Source organism: Eschrichtius robustus, chromosome 13 (genome assembly GCF_028021215.1).
Source record: "Eschrichtius robustus isolate mEscRob2 chromosome 13, mEscRob2.pri, whole genome shotgun sequence".
In the NCBI taxonomy this organism is placed as follows: Eukaryota; Metazoa; Chordata; class Mammalia; order Artiodactyla; family Eschrichtiidae; genus Eschrichtius; species Eschrichtius robustus.
Window position 1 is genome coordinate 557,795 of NC_090836.1, and position 21,519 is coordinate 579,313.

Genomic DNA, 21,519 nt, shown 5'->3' on the forward strand with positions numbered 1-21,519 from the left:
CTAGAGTGTTCCCACTGCAGGTCAGGCTGAAGCTGCAGAGACCCGGTCCCTGCCCTGATGAAGCCCTGAGGTGGTGGAGGAGAGAGCCATTCCAGTCACGCGCTTGTGCAATCGCAGGCGCGGATGAGGACCGGTGCGTGGGACTAAAGAGCAGATCCGTGGAATGGAGAGGGGCACGGGGGCTGGTTTCCGGTGTCCTCAGCATCCCGCCGAGTGTCCATTTGATGTTAAATAGGATGGAAAGTCAGAGAAGAACTAAGGATGGAACAAAGGCAGCAACAAGAATTGTGAGAAGGACTGCTTTCCTTCTTGTATTTTGAGCTTGCTTCCTTGGGACCTAGAGAACCTTATCTTGGGGCCATGAGAGATGAGAGGCCTTTGAGACAGGAGCTGGGAAGCAGTTGGGGCGACGAGGAGTTTCATTACCAGACAGTCTGATTCAATCAGATGCCCCATCCACAGATGGTGGTGGCCTGAGCGGCTCTTTTGCAGAAAGACTGACCAAGAGCTCAAGGCATTTGGCTACTTTGGTCCTTGTTTCTGTAAAACATGAAGGAATCTCTGTAATCTGAAGTGCATTTGTCATCTAATTTTCCTCCTAATGACATTGTAAAACATGTCTTCCTATCTGCCTTCCTTCTAAGGTCTGTTTAGACAAGTCACGCCTCTGACTGCATGGGCTAGGAAAGGAGCATTTCGTAGATCCTTTGTAAGAGTCAGATTTGCACATGTGCCAGTATATTAGTGGTGCAGTGGCTAGGGAGAAAATTAACCAAACTTGGCTCTGATTTCTTACTCTTGAAGTATAATTCTTATTTTGTTGTTTTGATTCTCTTTCCTTTTTCTATTTTTAAAGGTAAGTCTCCCCCACCCCTCAAATAACCACCCATCTATTCTAAGAGCTAGAGACTGAGCCATGAGTCAGTGACAACCTTTTACTCTTATAAATAGAGACATAAACTCTGTTCCTGCATGCACTTCATAGGCTGTCTCTCTAGCACTTTCCTCCACAGCCAAGGAGTGTGCTTCTGAGTCAGCAGTCAGCTGCTGTGGGACGGAACTCGCAGGCCATTGCCGGTGGCAGAGATCGCACTGACATGCGGAGAGCTGGCCTCACCTCTTCTCGTCTCTCCTCAGGCTCCTCACTTCCCTTGTCCCTTCCTTCCACACCTTGACCTTTCAGTCCTCAGGATTTCTGGCACCTTCCGGCCAGGTTTCCTGGTATGTAGGCTCCTGCGCTTATGACTGTTGATTTTCCCTGGCTAGTGGGACGTACAGCACATGGGGGTGGTCCAGGAGAGGCCCGGAGGAGCACGACCTGGGTTTGACGTTCAGGAATGAGGGCATGAGGGCGATGGCGGGAGTGGTCCTTCTGCCGTCTGCCCAGCTGCTCTTAGCGTGAACCCAGTGCCGGGTAGTCCCCAGGCTGCACGAGGCTGTCCCGCCAGCAGAGCTGCAGAACAGACACTGGAGTGTCTTCTGCTACGGCCACTTGGCTTGCAGAGGGGGAAAGCTGAGGCAGCCCGAGGGAATTGGTCTTGTGTAGTCTTACCTCGGGTGCCTGTCACATTGTTCCAGGAACCAGCTTCCCTCTACTTATCTGTTGTCATTAGTGACCTGCAGGTGGAACTCTCTTACACTGGGCACTTACTCCCTGTCTGCCTCTTGCAAGCAGGCTCTCTGCAGCTGTCCGGGAGCGGCTGGAACCTGTTCATTTGAAAGTGTTTTGCATCAGCAGAAGGACTGGGGGCCAGTTATTAATGAAGGTGTTCATCTGTGGTGAGGTTTGGTTTGAGCAAGTGCTCAGCTCTTTGGAAGTAAATGTTTGTTTCAAACAGGGTGGGCTACAGCCAACCAAGGGGGTGTTAGCCCACACATCAGAATTCTTCTTTGAAAATAAATGCCGAGACTCTTTTAGGGTGGGGTGAGACAGGGGAAAGGCCTTTAGAAATGCATGTCGCAGGATCTTGAGCGTGTTGGTGTCAGCTAGAACACGGTGGTGCCTCGGGCTCCAGATCCTGGCAGGGAGTGGAAGGTGGCTGCTGCTGTTTAGGAACAAAGAAAAATCATTTTCTTTCTCGACGAGAGGCAGAGAGATCAGAGCCGGTGTGTTCAAAGCTTTCTAAACACTGTGACTCTGGTGGAGTTCGAGAGAGCTGTGCATACAGGTGGGGCACACAGGGGCAGGAGTGCTGTCTGCTGGCCTCACGAGCAAAGCAAATAAAGCCGCAGAGGCCCCGACGGGCAACACCCGGGACCCTTGTTTCTAGTCGTGGGTTATTACCCTTTCTTCTGCTTCTGGATGAGCATGTTTGGTTTTCTCTACCACTTACAAGCCGTCTTTTGACTACCTGCAGTTTCTAGGATAAGCATTGACTTGTAAGAAGAAGAATGGGCTCTCTTTAGAAACTTTAAAATATTTATCTTGCTGCTTAGCGCTACCTAGAATAAACTTTTATTTAGGGGAAACTGAAGGTTAGTTCCAGTTAATTCCATTTCTTGTTGGGCTCTTGGCCACGTGGCTGTTGGGACAAGCTGTTGTTCAGCAGTGTGCATAGGAGGGGTTGTTGAGTTAGTGATGTATTTGAGATGAGAAGCCAAGTCAGTGTGTTTCAGGTAAAGAATTACCATCTTCACCTCGGCCTCCACAGAACAAGTGCTGTGTCTGTTGACACAGAAAACACAAGAGGAAAGTGGCAGTTCCTGGTATTTAGGTATTGCCTTCTCTCAGGAAACCACCCACACCTCCAGTTGGTTCAGTTCAACCTTATAATAACGTGGTAAAGTGTGGAAAGAAGCAGAATCTTATTCCCGCTTCCCAAGGGGGCTTCTCCCGCCTGTAAGAGCTTCAGGACGGGACGTGGGGCTCTTCCAGGCCTGGGGAGGCAAGCAGAGGGTCTCATCAGCACATAGGTTGGTGGCTCCCTTTGCCCTGGGCTGGTTCACTAAACAGTGGGTCACTTCTCACTTCCACCCCTCCTCCCCCAACACAGTAGATCAGCAGCTCCCTTCCTCCATCCCCTGCCATCTCCACGAGCAGGTCCTCTTTAAAGCAGAGCTCTGGCGCAGCCCTGTTTGTCACCCGACGGGAAGTCGCCTGGAGCCCCGGGCGTGAGTCCTGTGGCTGGGAGGGTTTTCCCACACTGAACGCCGGGCATCCACCCTCACCTCATCTAACGCGAGGGAGAACTGAGGCCGAGTGGGGCAGCCCGGGCCCAGCGCGCGTGGACCCAGGGCCGAGGTGCTGCTCGTCTTGTTGCGCTGCCCTGCTTCTCTGCTCGCCCTGTTCCAGCCTCTGGCCCTTTGCCTCCCGCCCCCAGCAACAGTTCTCCGTAGTGATGACAAGTAAGCGTGGTACAGACCCAAGGCAGGGAGTGGGTGAAGGAGCGCATGTGGGGCCCCTCCCTTCTTGAAGCTTCTACCAGCAAACGTAGGCTGGTAGGTGCTGGAGGTTTTTGATAAGTGGGAGGTATAGACAGCATCATTACTGCTGTCAGGTTTCTTTGTGGGCAAAATGGAATGGCTGTAAAATCCTCCTACCTGCCACGTGCCATCCGCATGGCAGGACTTCAGTCCCTAAACGCCGACCTTGGCTCTGCTCTCAGACCTCTCCGCTGCGCCTCAGAAGCTCTTCAGAGCGCTCGTCCTTGGCTGCCAGCCCCTCCCTCGCTGAGTCCAGATCTCCCCCAGAGCCCAGGGCTCCCCCGTGTCATCTGACGGGCCTTCACAGGTCAGCTACCACCTGTGTGCTGTGCCCCCCGAGCCGACTCAGCCGACTGCCTGGTGAGCCCCTCCACTGAGGCAGCTCAGCTGTAACAGGGTACCCGCCACAGATGAGGGCTTCTGTTTGTAATCCCTCGGCCTGGGCTCACCACTCACTCCACGGGAGACATCCCTGACCCTTTCGTCTGTAAGAGTCCCTTGCAAGCCTTCCAGTTTACTTCCTTTTCCACGTCCTGTGCTTCCTGCCTGCCTGGCTGACACTAATTCATCCTGAAACCCTCAGCTGTCGTCCCTCAGAGGCTCATCCTGGATGAGGATCCCTCCCCCGTGATGAAGGCGCTCTTCCCCTGTGTTCCCACATCCCTTGAGCCTCTCTCTCCCTGACACTTAGTAGGGCACATCTAAGCTTCTGTTCACCCGCTAAACTGTAAGAGCCTTGAAAGCAACTGCAGTCTTCCTCATTTCTCCATCCGCGGTGTCTCAGACGGTGCCTGGAGTCTAGAGCACCGGCAGCTTATTACGCTTGTGTAACGAACGCCTGCAACACTTAGGAAGTGCACTCTGGAAAGAGTTATGTCTCCTAGAAAACGTTTCTAGATGCAGCTTTGGATTTGCTAACCGTTCCTCTTTCTTTCTTTATTAGATTAACGTGACGGCGTCAGGTGGATCGACAGCCCCCCCCACCGCCCCATTTGACAGGGGCCTGAGAGTGGGGAGACATGGAGGAACGTAAGAACGAGGCGACGAATCGGGCTCACATCCTCTTTGACCGGTTCGTGCAGGCCACCACTTGCAAGGGGACCCTCAAGGCCTTCCAAGAGCTCTGCGACCACCTGGAACTGAAGCCTAAGGACCACCGCTCCTTTTACCACAAGCTCAAGTCCAAGCTCAACTACTGGAGAGCCAAGGCCCTCTGGGCAAAGCTGGACAAGCGGGGCAGCCACAAAGACTACAAGAAGGGAAAGGCGTGCACTAACACTAAGGTAGGGGCGGCCGCCCAGGCCCTGGGCACTGACCCAAGGACTCAGCTGGAGAAGGAGAGAGCATTGGGTGGAGGTAGCCTGGTGAGGACAAGGCTGCTTAGGCCACAGCCTAGGGAGGCCGTCAAGCTCACACTGCGGCAGAACTTTGTGGATCCACTACCTGTGTTCGTTCATTCGACTGTTCTGTGTGCCCCATTCTTATCCCGTGGATTCACATAGGAACATTCGGGGTTTCAGCTACTGAGAACAACCCTGAAGTCAAACACCGTAGGAGTTGTTTGATTTTGCTGAGGTTCTAGTTGAATCTCAGACTGTTAGGAGGATGCAGGCCTCTGAGCAAAGAGGTAGCCAGGCCCTGTCAGTGTCCTGTCTGACCGTGGCAGCCTGGTGCTGGGCAAAGTCATTGTTCCAGACTCAGCCTCTGGTAAGGTGTAGAGTATTTGCCAACTTGGGGATTTTCTTCCCACAGGCTTCAGACCTCTTTTCATCCATTTTCCAGAGGTCTATCTTGATAAGCAAGGGCTTTGTAAACTAAAGTATTTCTTTTGCTTTCTTCACAATCGAGAGAAATAGAGTTTCCATGAAACGGGTAGGCCTGGGGAAAGACCCGAGATGCGCAGTCACCTGTGCAGGGAGAGGCGTGGGGAGAGGAGAAAGGTAATACATTCCTGCTCTTCTCCTTAGTAAGAGCACTTTCTGTGAGAAGTTCGGAAAAGCTAGCAGGGAAATGAAGCTGCAGATGACTTTATGACTGTTGTTACTGTCCTTTCAGGAGCCTTAACTTGCCCTGTGTTGGTTTGCATTTGGGTAGATATTCATCCACAAAATGCAAGTAATTCAAGTGCGCTCTAGAGTTTTTATATATATATAAAAATTTATTTATTTATTTTTGGCTGCATTGGAGGGGCTTCCCTGGTGGTACGGGGGTTAAGAATCTGCCTGCCAGTGCAAGGGACATGGGTTTGAGCACTGGTCCGGGAAGATCCCACATGCCGCGGAGCAACTAAGCCTGTGTGCCACAACTACTGAGCCTGCGCTCTAGAGCCCGCGAGCCACAACTACTGAAGTCCGCGCACCTAGAGCCCATGCTCTGCAACAAGAGAAGCCACCACAATGAGAAGCCCGCGCACCACAATGAAGAGTAGCCCCCGCTCGCTGCAACTAGAGAAAGCCTGTGCACAGCAACACAGACCCAACACAGCCAAAATAAAAAATATAAAATATAAAAATATAAATAAATTAAAAATATAAAAATATAAATAAAAATTAAAAATATAAAATTAAATTAAAATTTAAATTAAAAATAAAAATTAAAAATATAAATAAATTTATATGGAAAAAAATTTATATGGAATAAATAAATAAATAAATTTATATGGAAAAAGAATAAAAGGATAAAAGGAATTGGAAGCCAGAAACAGTGCATGTCTTTCTTCTGAACGTGCATGCCAACTAGTTAAGATAAGTGTGTGGTCTCACCCTGAGTACTTCTCTAGAATATGGATCTTCAAGATCATTTCCCTGGATTTTCAGTCTAAAGTTGGTGATTTTAGAACTCTTTTCTGCACATAGATCTTTGGCTCTTGAAAATTACCACCTGGGAGTCTCTCAAGTGGTAGGTCCATTCCAGGACCCTAAGATTGCTTGGCTGTGTATTTAATGATCTGTGCCTCCGTGGACAGAGACCTGCTTGACTTAGAAACCTTCCAGAAGGTTTTCTCCTGTTGTTGAGAGATGAGATGTGATCTTCATATTGTGTGTTGATGTGAGGACCCAGGTAATGTGATCTGCAGGTGCCGCGTCTGAGTTTCTGTCCAGCACTTACAGTTAAGTCTCCTCCATCCAGAGCGCCCACAGCTTTTCTGTGAAGCCATTGCAGGCACTCCGCTCTGACCCGGATGGGTTTGAAAGTTTCTTGGTCATGGGGAGCATAGCCCTACTGGGGGGCTTTAGGGAATGGTGGTTATGCGCTCAAGAGGTACTCCCTTCGCCCTGAAAGCAGCTGTGTTTTTCAGTGTCTCATCATTGGAGCTGGCCCCTGCGGTCTCCGCACAGCCATCGATTTATCCTTATTGGGAGCCAAGGTGGTCGTGATTGAGAAGCGAGATGCCTTCTCCCGCAACAATGTCTTGCATCTCTGGCCATTCACCATACACGATCTGCGAGGCCTGGGTGCCAAGAAGTTCTACGGCAAGTTCTGTGCTGGAGCCATCGACCACATCAGTAAGTAAAATCAGTTCTCCTGTAGGATCCCACCCCTACCCTCTACTCATTTTTCAGGAGAAAGAGGCAGGCAGATTACCGGAGGAATTCGTACTCAGCAGCCTAGTGTGTGCTGACGTCCTTAGTATCTACTGTGTAGAAAACACACTCAGCTTGGAGTCAAAATACCTGCCCTCCGGTGGTTCTGTAACCTGAGATTCTTAACTACCAGTGTGTCTCCTATGAAATGAGTTTAGCTTAAGGAATTCTAACGTCCTGAGCGCTTACTGAGCCCTGGCAGTGGGTGGGATAGGATTGGGGCCGGGATAGGATTGGGGCCAAGCTAGGAAACAGACTGCCAGTTTGGGCTTTGACCCTCTGGTGGCTCTTAGTCCGATGGGAGAAGCACGAGGTATGCGGCTTGCTGTGATGTGCTAGGTGGGTACTCTCCTAATGTGAGAAAAAACACTCTGGGGATGGTCCTGGGGAGCCACAGTGATGGAAGAAGCGGACTCCTAGTCTAGCTGTGAATGGCAGGTAGATAGCGGGATCCCTTTGCCCGAGTGATTCTCATGAGGTCTGCAGCGTGGAGGGCTCCTGCTCTCCTCCTGTCCCCTCCAAGCTCAGCCTGGGCCTGTGCTCGAGGCAGTAGAAAATGCAGACGGTGCTTTTGTTTTCATGCCGCTCTGAAAAGCGGTTCAGAACAGACTGTTGTCTACATTATGAAGTTGAAGTCTTGTCTGTTGATCACCATTAATGATTGCAGGACAGACTTATCAAGGAACTGTTGTTCTGAGCTCCTCAGATGTGTCCTGTAAACATTCAGCTACTCAACCCTTTGCTCTTTGAAGCAGTCGTGCCAGTTTATCAGACGCTGGCCAGCAGATGCCACATTCCACCGGCAGCAGAAGCACTCTGTGCATCTGTCAGGCTGTAATGGGTAGCAGCCATCTGCAGGAATGAGATGTGCGCCAGCAGGGGATTTAACAAGTCTTTGGGAGTGTGACGTGGAAGGGTGGAAAGTGGGGGAGATAGCCGAGACAGCTGCGTGGAGGACTAGCACGTATTCCTAGCACATTGGTCACAGCCTGTAGGCAGTCGGTGTTAACAGAGGACCGAGGTCAGTGTGTCAGCGGACTTGTCTGCCTTGTGTGTGGCAGGATTTGTCTTGGAGCTGAGAGGGTCCCACATCAGGGCCCAGACTTTCTCTCAGTGTACCTGGGGCCGTCCGTGTCTGGCACCTGGGAACTACTCATTGGACACTGAACAAATAAATAAGTCTCACTATGATAATGAGCAAGATTTTCAATCGTTTTGAGCCTTAGTTTCTGCAGCCGTAGACCAGTGGTGGGAGGGGGAATGGTAAGAGACTAAGGCTGGTTTCAGGGATCCCCTCTCAGCGGTAAGAGTGTGTGAAGATCAGTGAGGGAACAGGCTGAGAGAGAGATGCCGTGGGCAATTCAGGAAGCAGGGCAGCCCTTTGTATCCAGTTGGAAGCACCCCTGGGGGTGCCTATCTTCTGCCTCCTGTGGTGAGTCCTGTCAGGATCGTAGGTGCTGCTCGGTCACTGTGGCTCTGTGTCAGGGAGGATGGAAGGGAGAGTCTCCTTCTGTCTCAGAGCTTTTGAGAGGTAGGCCTGCGTGTCTCTCTAGAACATCTCTTGCACTGAGTTGTATTTGCCCTTGAGAAAGAAAGGAAGACGCTATGGAGCATGGCTCGGAAAAGCCGCCTGCTGTAGGTGGCTTTGAGCATCTGGATAAACTCTGCGTTGGTGGACGGGGGGACCGGGGCAGTGATGCTGACTGGTCCTCTCCCCCCGGTGGGCCCTCACTCCTGTAATCTTCCTGTTCACCCAGGTATCCGTCAGCTTCAGCTAATACTTTTGAAAGTAGCATTGATCCTAGGCATTGAAATCCACGTCAATGTGGAATTCCAAGGACTTGTGGAGCCTCCTGAGGACCAAGAAAATGAACGTGAGTGAACAAATGAAGGAGGGATAAAAGGGCCTTGAAGAGGTGAGGAGAGATGAGATCCAGGGAGAAGAGAGGAATCTGAGGGTTGTTTTCAGAGCTAGTTAAAGGGGTGTCTCCATTTGCACAGCCTGTGTCTTTGGAGGGACTTTTGACTTATGAGGAGGCCTCTGACATAGTATTAGACATTACAGGTGCTTGGATTCGTTATAGGAAGTCGTGTGGTGGGGACGTTCCTTTGTGAGCCTTCCTCGAGGCTTCTTTCTTTGGTTTGTACCCCATGCTTTTACGCCTGGTGTGTTTTTGGCGTGGGGTTTTGTGCAGTCTGCCCACCTGGGTACCTAGAGATGTCTTAGATGTATGAATGGGTCTGGGTGATAACCTTCATTTTGACTTTTCGTCCACAGGGATAGGTTGGCGGGCCCTGGTGCACCCCAAAACCCATCCTGTATCAGAATATGAGTTTGAAGTGATCATTGGAGGGGATGGCCGCAGGAACACCTTGGAAGGTACGGGCAATGCTCCTCTCTCCTTCACCTGCTTCATGTGGAGGAACCCTGCCAAGAGCTTGTGTCTTCAGAGGCCCCACTCCTGAGAATCCTCACGCATGCGCTGCCTAGGCTGGGTGAACGGCAGGCCCCACCTTCGCCCCGCCAGCTGGTACTGGGCCACTTCTGCAGGGCACAGGGAGACAAGCCACCCGTGAGCAGGGAACATTGCAGGATTAAACCTAAGTTATTAAAGCAGACGGTGTCCCTTTTTATGAAATGGAACCCCTCGTACTGAGTACTGTTCTGGTCCGTCAGATTTCCAGCGGTGTGTTAGTTGTGGGTGACTTTGACGTCTTTCCTGGGTTGTTACAGTCTTTGGGAGGTAAACACCTTATTTCCAGATAGAGGAGAGCTGCCCTAAAATCTTCCCATTGATTCCCATCCCCCATATTCCCTAATGTCTTCCTCAGCACCCCTCCTGTGTGACATGATCTTCCTTCTTTAGCCAGCTTTTGCCACCTCTGAAAATTTCTTTCCTTCCAGGATTTCGTCGGAAAGAATTTCGTGGCAAACTGGCCATTGCCATTACAGCAAATTTTATTAACCGAAATACAACAGCAGAAGCCAAAGTGGAAGAGATCAGTGGTGTGGCTTTTATATTCAACCAGAAATTTTTCCAGGAACTGAGGGAAGCCACAGGTTGGTGTCAATGCCTCCACAGCAAAAAGGATAGAAATTTAAATACCGCTTGTGATCTTTCTCTTGGAGGGTTTGGTGGGGGGGATCATCGGTGTTACTGCTGTGTTGTTTGCCCCTCTGCTCCTTCTTCACTCCCGTGCTTCGTTCTGAGCGTATGCTTGCTGTGTCTCTGTCTCCTACTCTGGTGTCCTTTGTCCTCATTGCAGGGATGGGCTGCTCCTCCAGCCCTTCCCCCTGCCCGGCTCTGCGTGGTGGTGCCTGACGCCGTCGGCTGTTGGAGGGGAGCTCTGGTTTGTTCAGAACCTGACTCTAGGTGTTGAGTGTGTCTTCTTTTTCCTGAGTTTGTTTGGCTTTGAAGTAAACCACGTGCTAGATAGAAATGAGGTTGTTGTATGATAGCTTGTGAATAGATGGATTCACTTAGACATTTTGCTGCAACAAAAATGTGTGGCAAATTCCACTTACCTGTTTTCTGAAAGAACATGGTTTCTTCCCATTGCATCTGTTTTTCAGGTTAATCGAATTAAAGAGCCAGTAGTGCACTCTGTACTTCCAGGCATCCAGTTGTCTGTCCTGCCCGTGAGAGTCTAGGAGATTCCCCCGTTGCCTTGACGAGCATCAAAGAGGTTTAACCTGAGAACTGACTCAAACCCTCTTACTAGAGGTTAACCTCTCCTTTCTTCCCATCCTCGTGTTTCTGCTTCCGATTGATTGCTGTTGCTAGGATAACAGGGTGTCAGGTGAATGCAGAGTAGTGTGAGGATAACCAGAGCTCCCCCCTTTTCGTGAACAAATGTGCAGGAAGTGAGGATCAGGCTCAGGTGCCTTTTTTATTTTCTCTTTCCCTGTCTGGAATTCCACAACCCTGGTCTCTGTGGGCCAGTACAGTCTCTCTGGCTGCCCTAACCCACCTTCATCTCAGCAGAGCCTTACGTGCACGTTTGCTCTCTGTTGCAGGGATCGATTTGGAGAACATCGTCTACTACAAAGATGACACACACTATTTTGTTATGACAGCCAAAAAGCAGAGTTTACTGGACAAAGGGGTGATACTGCATGTGAGTCACGGATTTCTTTTAAACCTCTTTTTATGTTGTACTGGGTCATGTGATTACCAAGAGAAAGAATTTTATTGTCTGATGAGTTTTTTCCTGCAAGGGGATGAAAATGAGTGCCTCACTCGTCTCCTGGGACCATATACTTTGTACTCCTCTGATTTTTTTAGTTTAACTTTTTAAAAAATCTTTTGTTATGGAAAATTTCAAGCGTGAACAAAAGTGGAGAGACTTGTGTGATGAACCCTGATGTGCCTGTTATCCAGCATTAGCAGTTGTCAGCACGTGGCCAGCACTGTCCCAGGAGTAGCCCAGCCCACTCCCCACTCCCACTTTGGGCTGTGCAAAGCAAATCTCAGATAGCATTTCATGCATAAATATTCATTTTAATTTCAGATGATTCTGTTTGTGGTTATGGTGAGTTCCATATATGACCGACTATTGGTTGGTTAATAGGTCATCTTTTGGGAGGGGGTTATAGAGGGAAGGGAGTTAGACCAAGAAGCAAAAACTGGTGTTTGTGGGAGCCTGAGAACGGTTCTGGTTTTACTGCAGGTATGGTTACAGTGCCTGGATCGGGCTATATTTGGACCTCTTTCTGGGCTGACAGTGAGGGCTCTTGTTCACCCAGAGCCAGGGCCAGCTAAGCCTTTTTTCCAGATGACTAATTGTATGACATTCCCTGAGATGATGATCAGAATATGGACTCAGAGAACCACAGGTGGATGGCTCCTTAAGGAGAGTTTCTTAAGTCTTAACTTGGTCTTGTTGGTCTGGATTTGAGAATTACTGTCCCTGTGTGATGAGTGGAGAGAAGAGGCACCAGATGTGGTGATTCAGGCCTGTGCAGTTCCCAGCGCAGACTGGCGGCTGAATTCAGGGTGTCCTTTGTCTTTGCAGGATGATGATGAGTCGGGTGACTTCAGTCTGAGTTATGGTGCTGCCTTGTCTGCAGGCGGTGCTGGGGAGCTGGGAGCTGGGAGCTCGTGGGCCTCGTGTCTGTGTCTCAGCCCCGTGGCCCTTTATGCGTGTGAGGAGAACAGGACAGAGCAGTGGGCACAGCCCATTCTGCCAAAAGCATGAGCAAGATATATTTGGCTGGATGCTTTATCAGTGAGAAATAGCCGGTGAACCCACTGGTACGCCTTGGGACTAAGCTAAGACTTGGAGCCCACGGTGGCCACTTACTAAGTGTTGAACAAACAGTTTCCGGGACCAACCTGAGTATTTGTGTTTGGCTTTTACATCTTGTAGTGCCAGCGGAAAGTACCATCAGGGGCACTTGGAAAGCTTAGGTCCCACTTGAGAAGAAAGACTTGGCTCAGTGTGCCAGGAGCCTCCAAAACAGAAAAGGAGTTTCTCGATCCTTTCTGTGGAAAGCCCTTTTTCTCTCATCATTGTTTTTCTTTGTTGGTGGATTACTGTGGGGCCTTTCAGAATCTTGTGTATTGTTTTGAAAACTTCTGTTCCATTTTCAGTGTATTTCTTCCCGGCCCCCAGGACTCCTATTGCCCCCACCTCCTCATCCCTCTGGCACTGAAGCTTTAAGGTTCTTCCTTTGGGTTCGATGAGCTATGCAAGGTTGAGTGTCCCGTGTAGGTCCAGCTGTTGCCCAGAAGGCGGTGATTGCTGATAGCAGCCTGAACTATGAATGCTTTTCAGTTTACAGAGCACCATCACATTAAATCATTGTATTTGGTATTCAGAGCAACTCCGTGAGGTGGAGTGGACTAGACTGAAGAAGCAGTGACTTGTTCCAAGTAAATGGAAAAGCGGGGGCTCTGTTTCTAGGCGGCAAAGCCTGCGTTCCTTTAGAAACAGCCTCCCCCCTTTTCTTTTGAGTTTGCATAGAAGACTGCTTTTGGAACAGGGAGGGGAAGGCTGCGGAACTAGGTTCCGTCTGGCACGCGCAGCATGGCTGTGGCCGGCGGGCTCTTGCGCCCCTGCCTGGGCGTTTCCACGGAGCCTCTTTTCCCTCTGGAGACAGGACTACGCCGACACGGAGCTCCTGCTCTCCCGGGAGAATGTGGACCAGGAGGCCCTGCTGAGCTATGCCCGGGAGGCGGCCGACTTCTCCACCCAGCAGCAGCTGCCCTCCCTGGACTTCGCCATCAACCACTACGGGCAGCCCGATGTGGCCATGTTCGACTTCACGTGCATGTACGCCTCCGAGAACGCGGCCCTGGTGCGGGAGCACAGTGGCCACCAGCTGCTGGTGGCCCTGGTAGGGGACAGCCTTCTGGAGGTGAGTGCTGAGCAGCAGGAGGTGGCAGTTCAGGTTGGAGGCCTGGCGAGGGGGCATCGCACTGAGGGGCAGCTCTGGGGTCCCAGCTGGGGAGCAAGTGTCTACGCCGCCACGCGGTCTAGTGTACAGGGGAGGGCCCCAGGCCACGGGGAGCCCAGGCTTGCCACTGTGGGTGGCAGTTCCGCAGGCTTTGTGACTTGCCCGTCTGCAGGTTGTGAAGTAGGGAAGGGAAGGGCAGGGTACAGCTGCTCTTCAACAGCAAACTCTTTCTCTCCTCCTTAGTTTAGTTTCCCTCTTTTAAAAGGTAATTTAGGTTAATTCTTTGTTTTCTGTTTCTGTAGCCTTTTTGGCCAATGGGAACAGGAATAGCCCGGGGCTTTCTAGCTGCTATGGACTCGGCCTGGATGGTGCGCAGTTGGTCTCTGGGAAGGAGCCCCTTGGAAGTCCTGGCAGAGAGGTAACCGGAGGGGCGTCCTTCCGCGGTGACACAGGAGGGTCAGTGGTTTTCTCCTCAGGCAGAGTTCAGGTTTCTCTTCTTCACTAATGATGTTTTTATGTTTAGGAGAGGGAAGGCAAGATAGGTATTCATAAAATCATAGAAACCTAAAGATGATATAATCTAAGTGATGTTCTCTTATCCCTTTCAAATCAAATTTGTTACTGATGAGTGGTATCTGAATCTTTGTGTAACACTGAAGGATGCTCTCTGATTCCTTTGTGTCAGCTACATGAACAAATAAATTTCTATTGGCCAAAAGATTCATTCGGTTTTTTCCCTAAGATGGCTCTAGTAGCACTTAGTTGTCTTTAACTTCATTCGAAACAATTTTGTTAGATTGTATGTGACAGCTGTCATATCAGCCTGCATTTTAAAAAAGACTTACTGGGACTTCCCTGGTGGCGCAGTGGTTAAGAATCCGCCTGCCAATGCAGGGGACACGGGTTCTAGCCCTGGTCCGGGAAGATCCCACATGCCACAGAGCAACTAGGCCTGTGCACCACAGCTACTGAGCCTGCACTGTAGAGCCCTCGAGCCACAACTGCTGAGCCCACGTGCCACAACTACTGAAGCCCGTGCACCTAGAGCCCGTGCTCCACAACAAGAGAAGCCACCACAATGAGAAGCTCACACGCTGCAATGAAGAGTAGACCCTGCTCGCCAGAACTAGAGAAAGCCTGCGTGCAGCAACGAAGACCCAGCGCAGCCAAAAATAAATAAGTAAATAAAATAAAATTTAAAGATTAAAAAAAAAGACATCAAAATTGGTGAATTTTTGTGTAGCCATTTTAATATTGCAGATGGAAGAAAAAAAGCAACATTTTCGGCATATTATGCTTTATCATTTCTAGAAAGGTAAAAACACAACTGAAACGCAAAAAAAGATTTGTGCAGTGTACGGAGAAGGTGCTGTGACTGACTGAACGTGTCAAAGGTGGTCTGCGAAGTTTTGTGCTGGAGATTTCTCGCTGGACGATGCTCCACGGTCGGGTAGACCAGTTGAACTTGACAGCGATCAGCTCGAGACCTTAATTGAGAACAATCAACGTTACGCCACGAGGGAGATAGCCGACATGCTCAAAGTATCCAAATCAAGCGTTGAAAATCATTTGCACCAGCTTGGTTATGTTCCACGTAAGTTAAGCGAAAAAAACCTTCTTGACCATATTTCCTCATGTGATTCTCTACTTAAACGTAGCAAAAAATTCTGTTTCTAAAACAAGTTGTGACAGGCGATGAGAAGTGGATATTGTCCCATAATGTGGAACGGAAGAGATCGTGGGGCAAGCGAAATGAACCACCACCAACCACACCAAAGGCCGGTCTTCATCCAAAGAAAGTGATGTTGTGTAAATGGTGGGATTGGAAGGGAGTCCTCCATTATGAGCTCCTTCTGGAAAACCCAACGATTAATTCCAACAAGCACTGCTCCCAGTTAGACCAACTGAAAGTGGCGCTCGACAAAAAGCGTCTGGAATTAGTCAACAGAAAACGCATACGCTTCCATCAGGATAACGCAAGACCACGTGTTTCTTTGATGGCCAGGCAAAAACTGTTACAGCTTGGCTGGGAAGTTCTGATTCATCTGCCGTATTCACTAGACATTGCACCTTTGGATTTCCATTTATTTTGGTCTTTACAAAATTCTCTTAATGGAAAAAATTTCAGTTCCCTGGAAGACTGTAAAAGCCACCTGGAACAGTTGTTTGCTCAAAAAGATAAAAAGTTTTGGGAAGATGGAATTATGAAGTTGTCTGAAAAATGGCAGAAGGTAGTGGAACAAAAGGGTAATAAATACGTTGTTCAATAAAGTTCTTGGTGAAAATGAAAAATGTGTCTTTAGTTTTTACTTAAAAACCGAAGGCACTTTTTGGCCAACCCAATACATGAAAATAGTGCATTTAATCTTCCTGTCCTTAAACTACAGAGACTTGTACTAATGAAATCAGTGTGGTAGCAGGGGATGTACTAACATAAGAGAAGAAATGAAATTAAAAGTGACTTCGAATCCAAAGGGAAACAACAAAGTGCTTGTGAACATTGACTTTCAACGGTCAGATATCGTGAAGCAGATAATTGCAGATGAGGTGAGGTCTCGGATTTGCTTGCTAATAAAGAACAAGCGCCTTGACCAGAACTAGAGAAAGAGGATTTGCTGGATGAAATTAGTGGTCGATACCATTTTTTAAGTCTGTTACCTAAGGTACTCTGGGTAAATTTGGTGGCAAGTTATTTTCATCAGTGATTTTCTTAAAAATTAAACATTGGCCTACTTGCTAAAACAGCGCAGCAGTAAAGTAGAGTGAGGCTTGGCTCCCTGCCCACAGCAGTGGACTTGCCCTTCTCCTTGGCCCCTAACAGTCTGGTGCTGGTGGGATCATTGAGATGGTGGGGATGGGAAGCCAGGGCTGATGGGGGGTTGGAGGCAACCCGTCAAGGAGGAGGACTTGTCCCACCCTGGACTGTCAGAAAATAGAAATATTATCAAAGGAGAGGGAGGAGCTTCTGGTGCCGTCACCGCTCTGAGCGCACTGCTGTTCGTCGTTGCAGGGAAAGCATTTATAGGTTGCTGCCTCAGACCACCCCCGAGAATGTGAGCAAGAACTTCAGCCAGTACAGCATAGACCCCGTCACCAGATACCCCAACATGAACGTCAGCTTCCTCCGGCCAAGCCAGGTAAGCGCCCCTGGCCCGTCATCCGTGTCCCGGCCACGGTCAGGACCAGTCAGACGCCGTGAATACCGGCGCACCCAGCGTTCCTTCACAATCCAAGCAGACGTCTTCCTCAGTTGGCTGAGGGAGGCATCTGCCGTCAGCAGACTGACCAGCTGGGGCAGCGGGTTGTCTGGTGACCGGAGGGCTCTGTCCCATCTCCTGGTTCCCGTGGACGGTGCAGGAGCTCAGCCCTCGTTCTCTAGTCAGGACGTGCAGCAAGCACCTGCGTCACTGCCACCGGTCACCGTGACCCGGGGGCCGCCGCTCACCTTCCCTGAACTTGTTTCCCCATCTGTACCATGGAGGTCACCATCCCTGCTGCTCCCAGGATCGTTGTGCAGGCAGACAGCACGGGTCACTTGAGAGAACTTGGAAAGATAAGGCCCTCTGCAAGTAAAAGATACTGCCGGCCAACTCAGAATGTCTTAAAGCCTTGTTACTGCACTGAGAGTGACATTTTACAAAGCATAATAACCCCAGGGAGCCCAACAATTCTGAGAAAGCAGCCCATTCAACGCATTTGCCTGTGTTCTAGAGTAATTTTTTATTCACTTTACATCTAGGCCTCTGTGTTTGTGTCTAGGCCTCTGTGTTTGTGGGGGAAACCCGCTGTCACTGGGCGGCACTAATGGCCCAGCAGAGACTGTGCGAGGGCCCTCCATGGCTGTCTCTGGGCACAGGTTCTTACAGTTCACGTGCATTTGTGTGTACGTGACCCACCGCATCCCAGAAAGGATTAAGGTTGGCGTTATACCTTCTGACTACACTTTCCCCAGCCTTCCACTTCAGTCAGTGTGATCTCAGTAGGGAATTTGTTACTTGGTATGTGATTTTCCTTCTTTACGACTTGTAAACTTCCTGCCAGGTGCGCCATCTGTATGATACTGGAGAAACAAAAGATATTCATCTGGAGATGGAGAACCTCGTGAATTCCCGAACTACCCCAAAACTGGCCCGCAATGGTGAGTCCTGGTGATGGCCTCTCCGCCGTCGAGAGCGTTCTGTGTAATCGGCTGAGCTCTTGGTGTGCACAGTACCGGCTCTCACGTACATGGTTCTCACCGGAGGTGGTTTGCCCCCAGGGGACGTTTGGTCGTGTCTGGAGACATTTTTGGGTGTCAGGACTGGGGGTGTTGCTACTGCTCTGCCCCCGGTGGTACACAAGTCAGCCCCACGGCGAAGGATCAACTGCCTAAAGCAGCAGTGCTGTCGAGGCTGGGAAACCTGGTCTAGGGCTTCACGAGGGTGTAAAGAGAAATCGGATTCGGCGCTGTTGAGAGGGCGGGGGGCGGGGGCGGACTTGGGAGCACACACGCAGACCAAGGTTTTGAGGGAAGGCTTTACAGAAGAAGCAGTGGCCTCTTAGCTGAGGACCACGACGGCTGCAGGACACAGTGATGGAGGCGGAGCCTGTGCTGTGCAGGCCCCTGAAGAGTTCTTTAAAAGGAGAGTGACCGGCCAGCTGCAGGTGAGCTGGGACAGAGAAGGGCACCAGGGCAGAGCAGGTAGTTTAGAAGTGCGCCAGTGGTCAGGCTGGCCGGTCCGGTGTTGATGCCGCGGATGAGAAGGGAGACCACGTCCGGTCCAGCTGTGCCCGTCCGTGAAGCATGTGGCTTGACAGCATACGTAGCGTCTCTGAACTTGGGTTTCTGTGTGTGCAAAGTGGGGGTAACCATGCCCACCTCACGCTGGCTGCGAGGACTCGGGGGCGTGTTGGGGTGTTCGCTGCAGCACCTGGCGTGCAGCGGGGCGTCAGAAGTGGCTGCCGAGAGCATTAAGGAGCCAGAAGCACTGGCAGAGTCTGAACAAGGACTCGGGGCTGAGAAGATTTGAGCTCTGTCACGGGCATTTTGAATTTGACGTGCTGTTGGGATGTCAAGGCAGATGTGACTACCAGCAGGCAGCTGGAAACATTTTCATCTTCCTCCACTGGGGTGTCATCTCCTTGAAAGCAGAGAGTGTGTGTCTTTTATTTATTTATTTATTTATGGCCGCACCGCACGGCTCGCGGGATCCTAGTTCCCCGACCACAGATTGAACCTGGGCCCTTGGCAGTGAGAGCGCGGAGTCCTAACCACAGGACCGCCAGGGAAGTGCCCAGAGAGTGTGTCTTTGTTCACTGTTATTCTAGAGCCTGGAATATTGAAGTCGTCCAGTACGTATTGGATCAGTGGATACACAGACTTGGGAGACATCTGAATAAAGTGAATTTCTGAAGCCAGGAGACTTATGAGGATGACACCAGCAGTAGTTCTCTGTGTCATTTCAGGATACATTTTCCCTGAAAGACTGAAGTGAAACGGGATTTTTAGATATGCAGTTTTAATTTTGTTATGTTCACAAATTTGTTATGTACAAATGGCTTAGTATAAGGTTAAGTGTTTTCAGCTGCTTAAGGTAAGGAACAGACTTTCCTGGACACAAATCGGAGTTCACAGATTCTTCTAAATGTTCTGTATCAGAGCTCTTCTGATGTGATCATGAAAAACGGTTTTTTATAAAGGCTCTTCGTGTTTTAGAAGACACATCAGTGACTGGAAAACGTCCCAGTATGTGTGTCTATGTGTTGAGTTTTTCAAGACGTGACCACTTGTCATACTGAGTGCCAAGCCTGGCCTGATCTGGCATCCTTGGCCTTGCCTGTGTGGTCCTGCAAAGTTTCTTCACTTGGCAGATTGCTCGGTACCTTGGAAAGTGTGAGAGCAAGTGTTTAACGTGCTGCTAGGTGGAATGGAACGTTTCTTCTCGGGTGCTCCCAATGTCACTTTGAAGGGAAGGCGTTTCCTCCGCCACCTGCCAGACAACTCTCCAGGGAAATCTTAGAGCCGTCACGTGTGAGGGTGACAGCTCAGCAGGTGGCACCCTTCCCTCTACGTCCCTGTCCTGGAGAGTGGCTGGGACCCTGGGCTTCAGCGTGAGAGGATCCACAGCACCCACCTGTGATCTCTCATTCTCTTGGGGCATGGATGTTGACCTCAGAGTCTGGATAAATTGGTAGTTTCTTGTCTACCATAAATTCCATGGGAATTCCCTGGCAGTCCAGTGGTTAGGACTCTGCAATTTCATTGCTGTGGGCCCGGGTTTGATCCCTGGTCGGGGAACTAAGATTCCACAAGCCGCGCCGCACAGCCCAAAAAAAAAAAAAAAATTAAATTAAATTCCACTCTTATGATACCAGTTAAATAACTTCTTACTTTTGAAAACCAGTAACGACTATTTTGTCCTTGCCTTCAGTATTTTTTCAACCTGGTTATGTGGATTCTCTATCAAAGCTACCAAGTGACCACACTTCCAATAATAACGTTGTTGTTTTAGAGTCTGTGGCTCGTTCCAGCAAACTGCTGGGTTGGTGCCAGCGGCAGACAGATGGCTACGCTGGGGTGAACGTGACGGACCTCACCATGTCGTGGAAGAGCGGCCTGGCCCTGTGTGCCATCATCCACAGATACCGCCCTGATCTGATGTGAGTCCAGACTCTGCTTCATCTGTATTCCTGCAGGACTTGCGAGTGCCCTGCTTCCAAGCGGCCAAACTCTGTACCTTTTCCTAGAACGAGATATATATATAAGATACTTCTTCTGGAAGTCAGTCACTAATTTTGATTTATAGTTATATTTAAAGCTGTGTCTGTTAGGCATTATGTAGCTCAATTCAGGAATGATTAGCTGTTTGTAAAGTCTCAGCGCTCAAAAGGTGGAAAACTGGTTATAACACCCCCTGGACCTGTTAACATCACACGAAGGAAAACTCTGTTTCTTGGCCCCAGGCTGAGCTCTGCGTTCGGCCAGCTCTCTGTCCAGTGCTGCTGGTCACGAGGAAAGCCTGGCCGTAGTGTGGGCTGAAGGCACGTGTGTCACTACCAGCGGAGCACTTCCTCCATTCACCGGGGCTTGCCGGCATTGTCTGTGGTCTCTTGCACTTTTTGCAAGCGTGCTCTGTTAGGCCTGTAACACTCAGGTGGCCTTTCGCACCTGTGCGGTGACATCTCCTCTTTTGGTCATTCTGTGCTCACCTAAATGCAGACTAGTATGACAGAATGACCCAGGTCAGCTGTGGTGACCGGTGCACCCAGATCTCCCCGTAGGCATTCGTTACCGTGGAAGCCAAACAAGAAGATTCAGAAACGAGCAGAGCACATGGCATTATTTTGGCTGCCTGTCCTTTCATCATTAGGTCCACTTACGGGCCCATTTTTGTGTATTTGTTTTGTTCTAATGGTTACTTAAGGAATCCTGAAAGACCTGGCTCTTTTTTTATGTTAATAAAAGAAAGGAGCCTCACCTAGTGCTTAGGAGTGGGGGTGCTGACGTGCTTGATAAGCGGAAGTGACCTCTGTGCCCCTGTCCCTTAGCTCATGCCGAGACTGGTGAAAATTAAGTTGAAGTCGGGCTTATTGACCCCTCCGGGGGGCAGGGGGCAGCCTGAGAACGACGACAGTGGATGACACAGAAGTGCTCAGGAGAAGGGCCAGGCAAGTCAGCCCTAGTCCAGAGGGAGGGCAGGACAGAAGGGGGAGGGCAGGACAGAGTCCCTGAAGGGAGCCTGGCACGGAGGGGACACACTCCTGTGGGAATGGACCGAAGGCTGCCGGGGGCCCGGGCGTTTCCTCCTGACGGTGCACAGAGCCGTGAGTAGCTAATTTGGCACCGTTCAGGCTGCCGTGACGTCACTCAGGATGAGGCGCCCATAGTTTAGTAGGCTTAATATACAGAGTAAAGGAGTTTAAAAAATGAAAAACGGTTGCAGAGTCAGCAGGTTAACACAAAATAAGGCCTGCCCAGTTAATCTGAAATCACCTAAAGAAGGATGCTGTCAGTCTTTACTTGATTGAATAGCAAGAAGCCTGAAACCCAGTGGGAAATGTTTGTTAATCTAAATACTTAGGAAAAGTCAGGAAATTTAGCAGTGGAGAAATCTTTTGAGGAAAGTTTTGGAA

At 50.0% G+C, this 21,519-nt stretch overlaps 1 protein-coding gene across 13 annotated transcripts in view; it reads left to right on the forward strand.

Annotated features, from left to right (window-relative positions):
* MICAL3 (microtubule associated monooxygenase, calponin and LIM domain containing 3) overlaps positions 1 to 21,519 on the forward strand; it is a 177,055-nt gene that overhangs the window by 70,996 nt on the left and 84,540 nt on the right. For all 13 annotated transcript variants that reach the window (XM_068560337.1, XM_068560327.1, XM_068560323.1 and 10 more), the window contains 11 exons: positions 4,367 to 4,706; positions 6,722 to 6,929; positions 8,765 to 8,881; positions 9,286 to 9,387; positions 9,913 to 10,068; positions 11,026 to 11,126; positions 13,111 to 13,368; positions 13,710 to 13,825; positions 16,418 to 16,544; positions 17,449 to 17,545; positions 19,899 to 20,046. In XM_068560337.1, coding sequence (XP_068416438.1) covers positions 4,443 to 4,706; positions 6,722 to 6,929; positions 8,765 to 8,881; positions 9,286 to 9,387; positions 9,913 to 10,068; positions 11,026 to 11,126; positions 13,111 to 13,368; positions 13,710 to 13,825; positions 16,418 to 16,544; positions 17,449 to 17,545; positions 19,899 to 20,046 — 1,694 coding nt within the window. In that variant the 5' untranslated portion in view covers positions 4,367 to 4,442. The remainder of the gene's footprint in view (positions 1 to 4,366; positions 4,707 to 6,721; positions 6,930 to 8,764; positions 8,882 to 9,285; positions 9,388 to 9,912; positions 10,069 to 11,025; positions 11,127 to 13,110; positions 13,369 to 13,709; positions 13,826 to 16,417; positions 16,545 to 17,448; positions 17,546 to 19,898; positions 20,047 to 21,519) is intronic.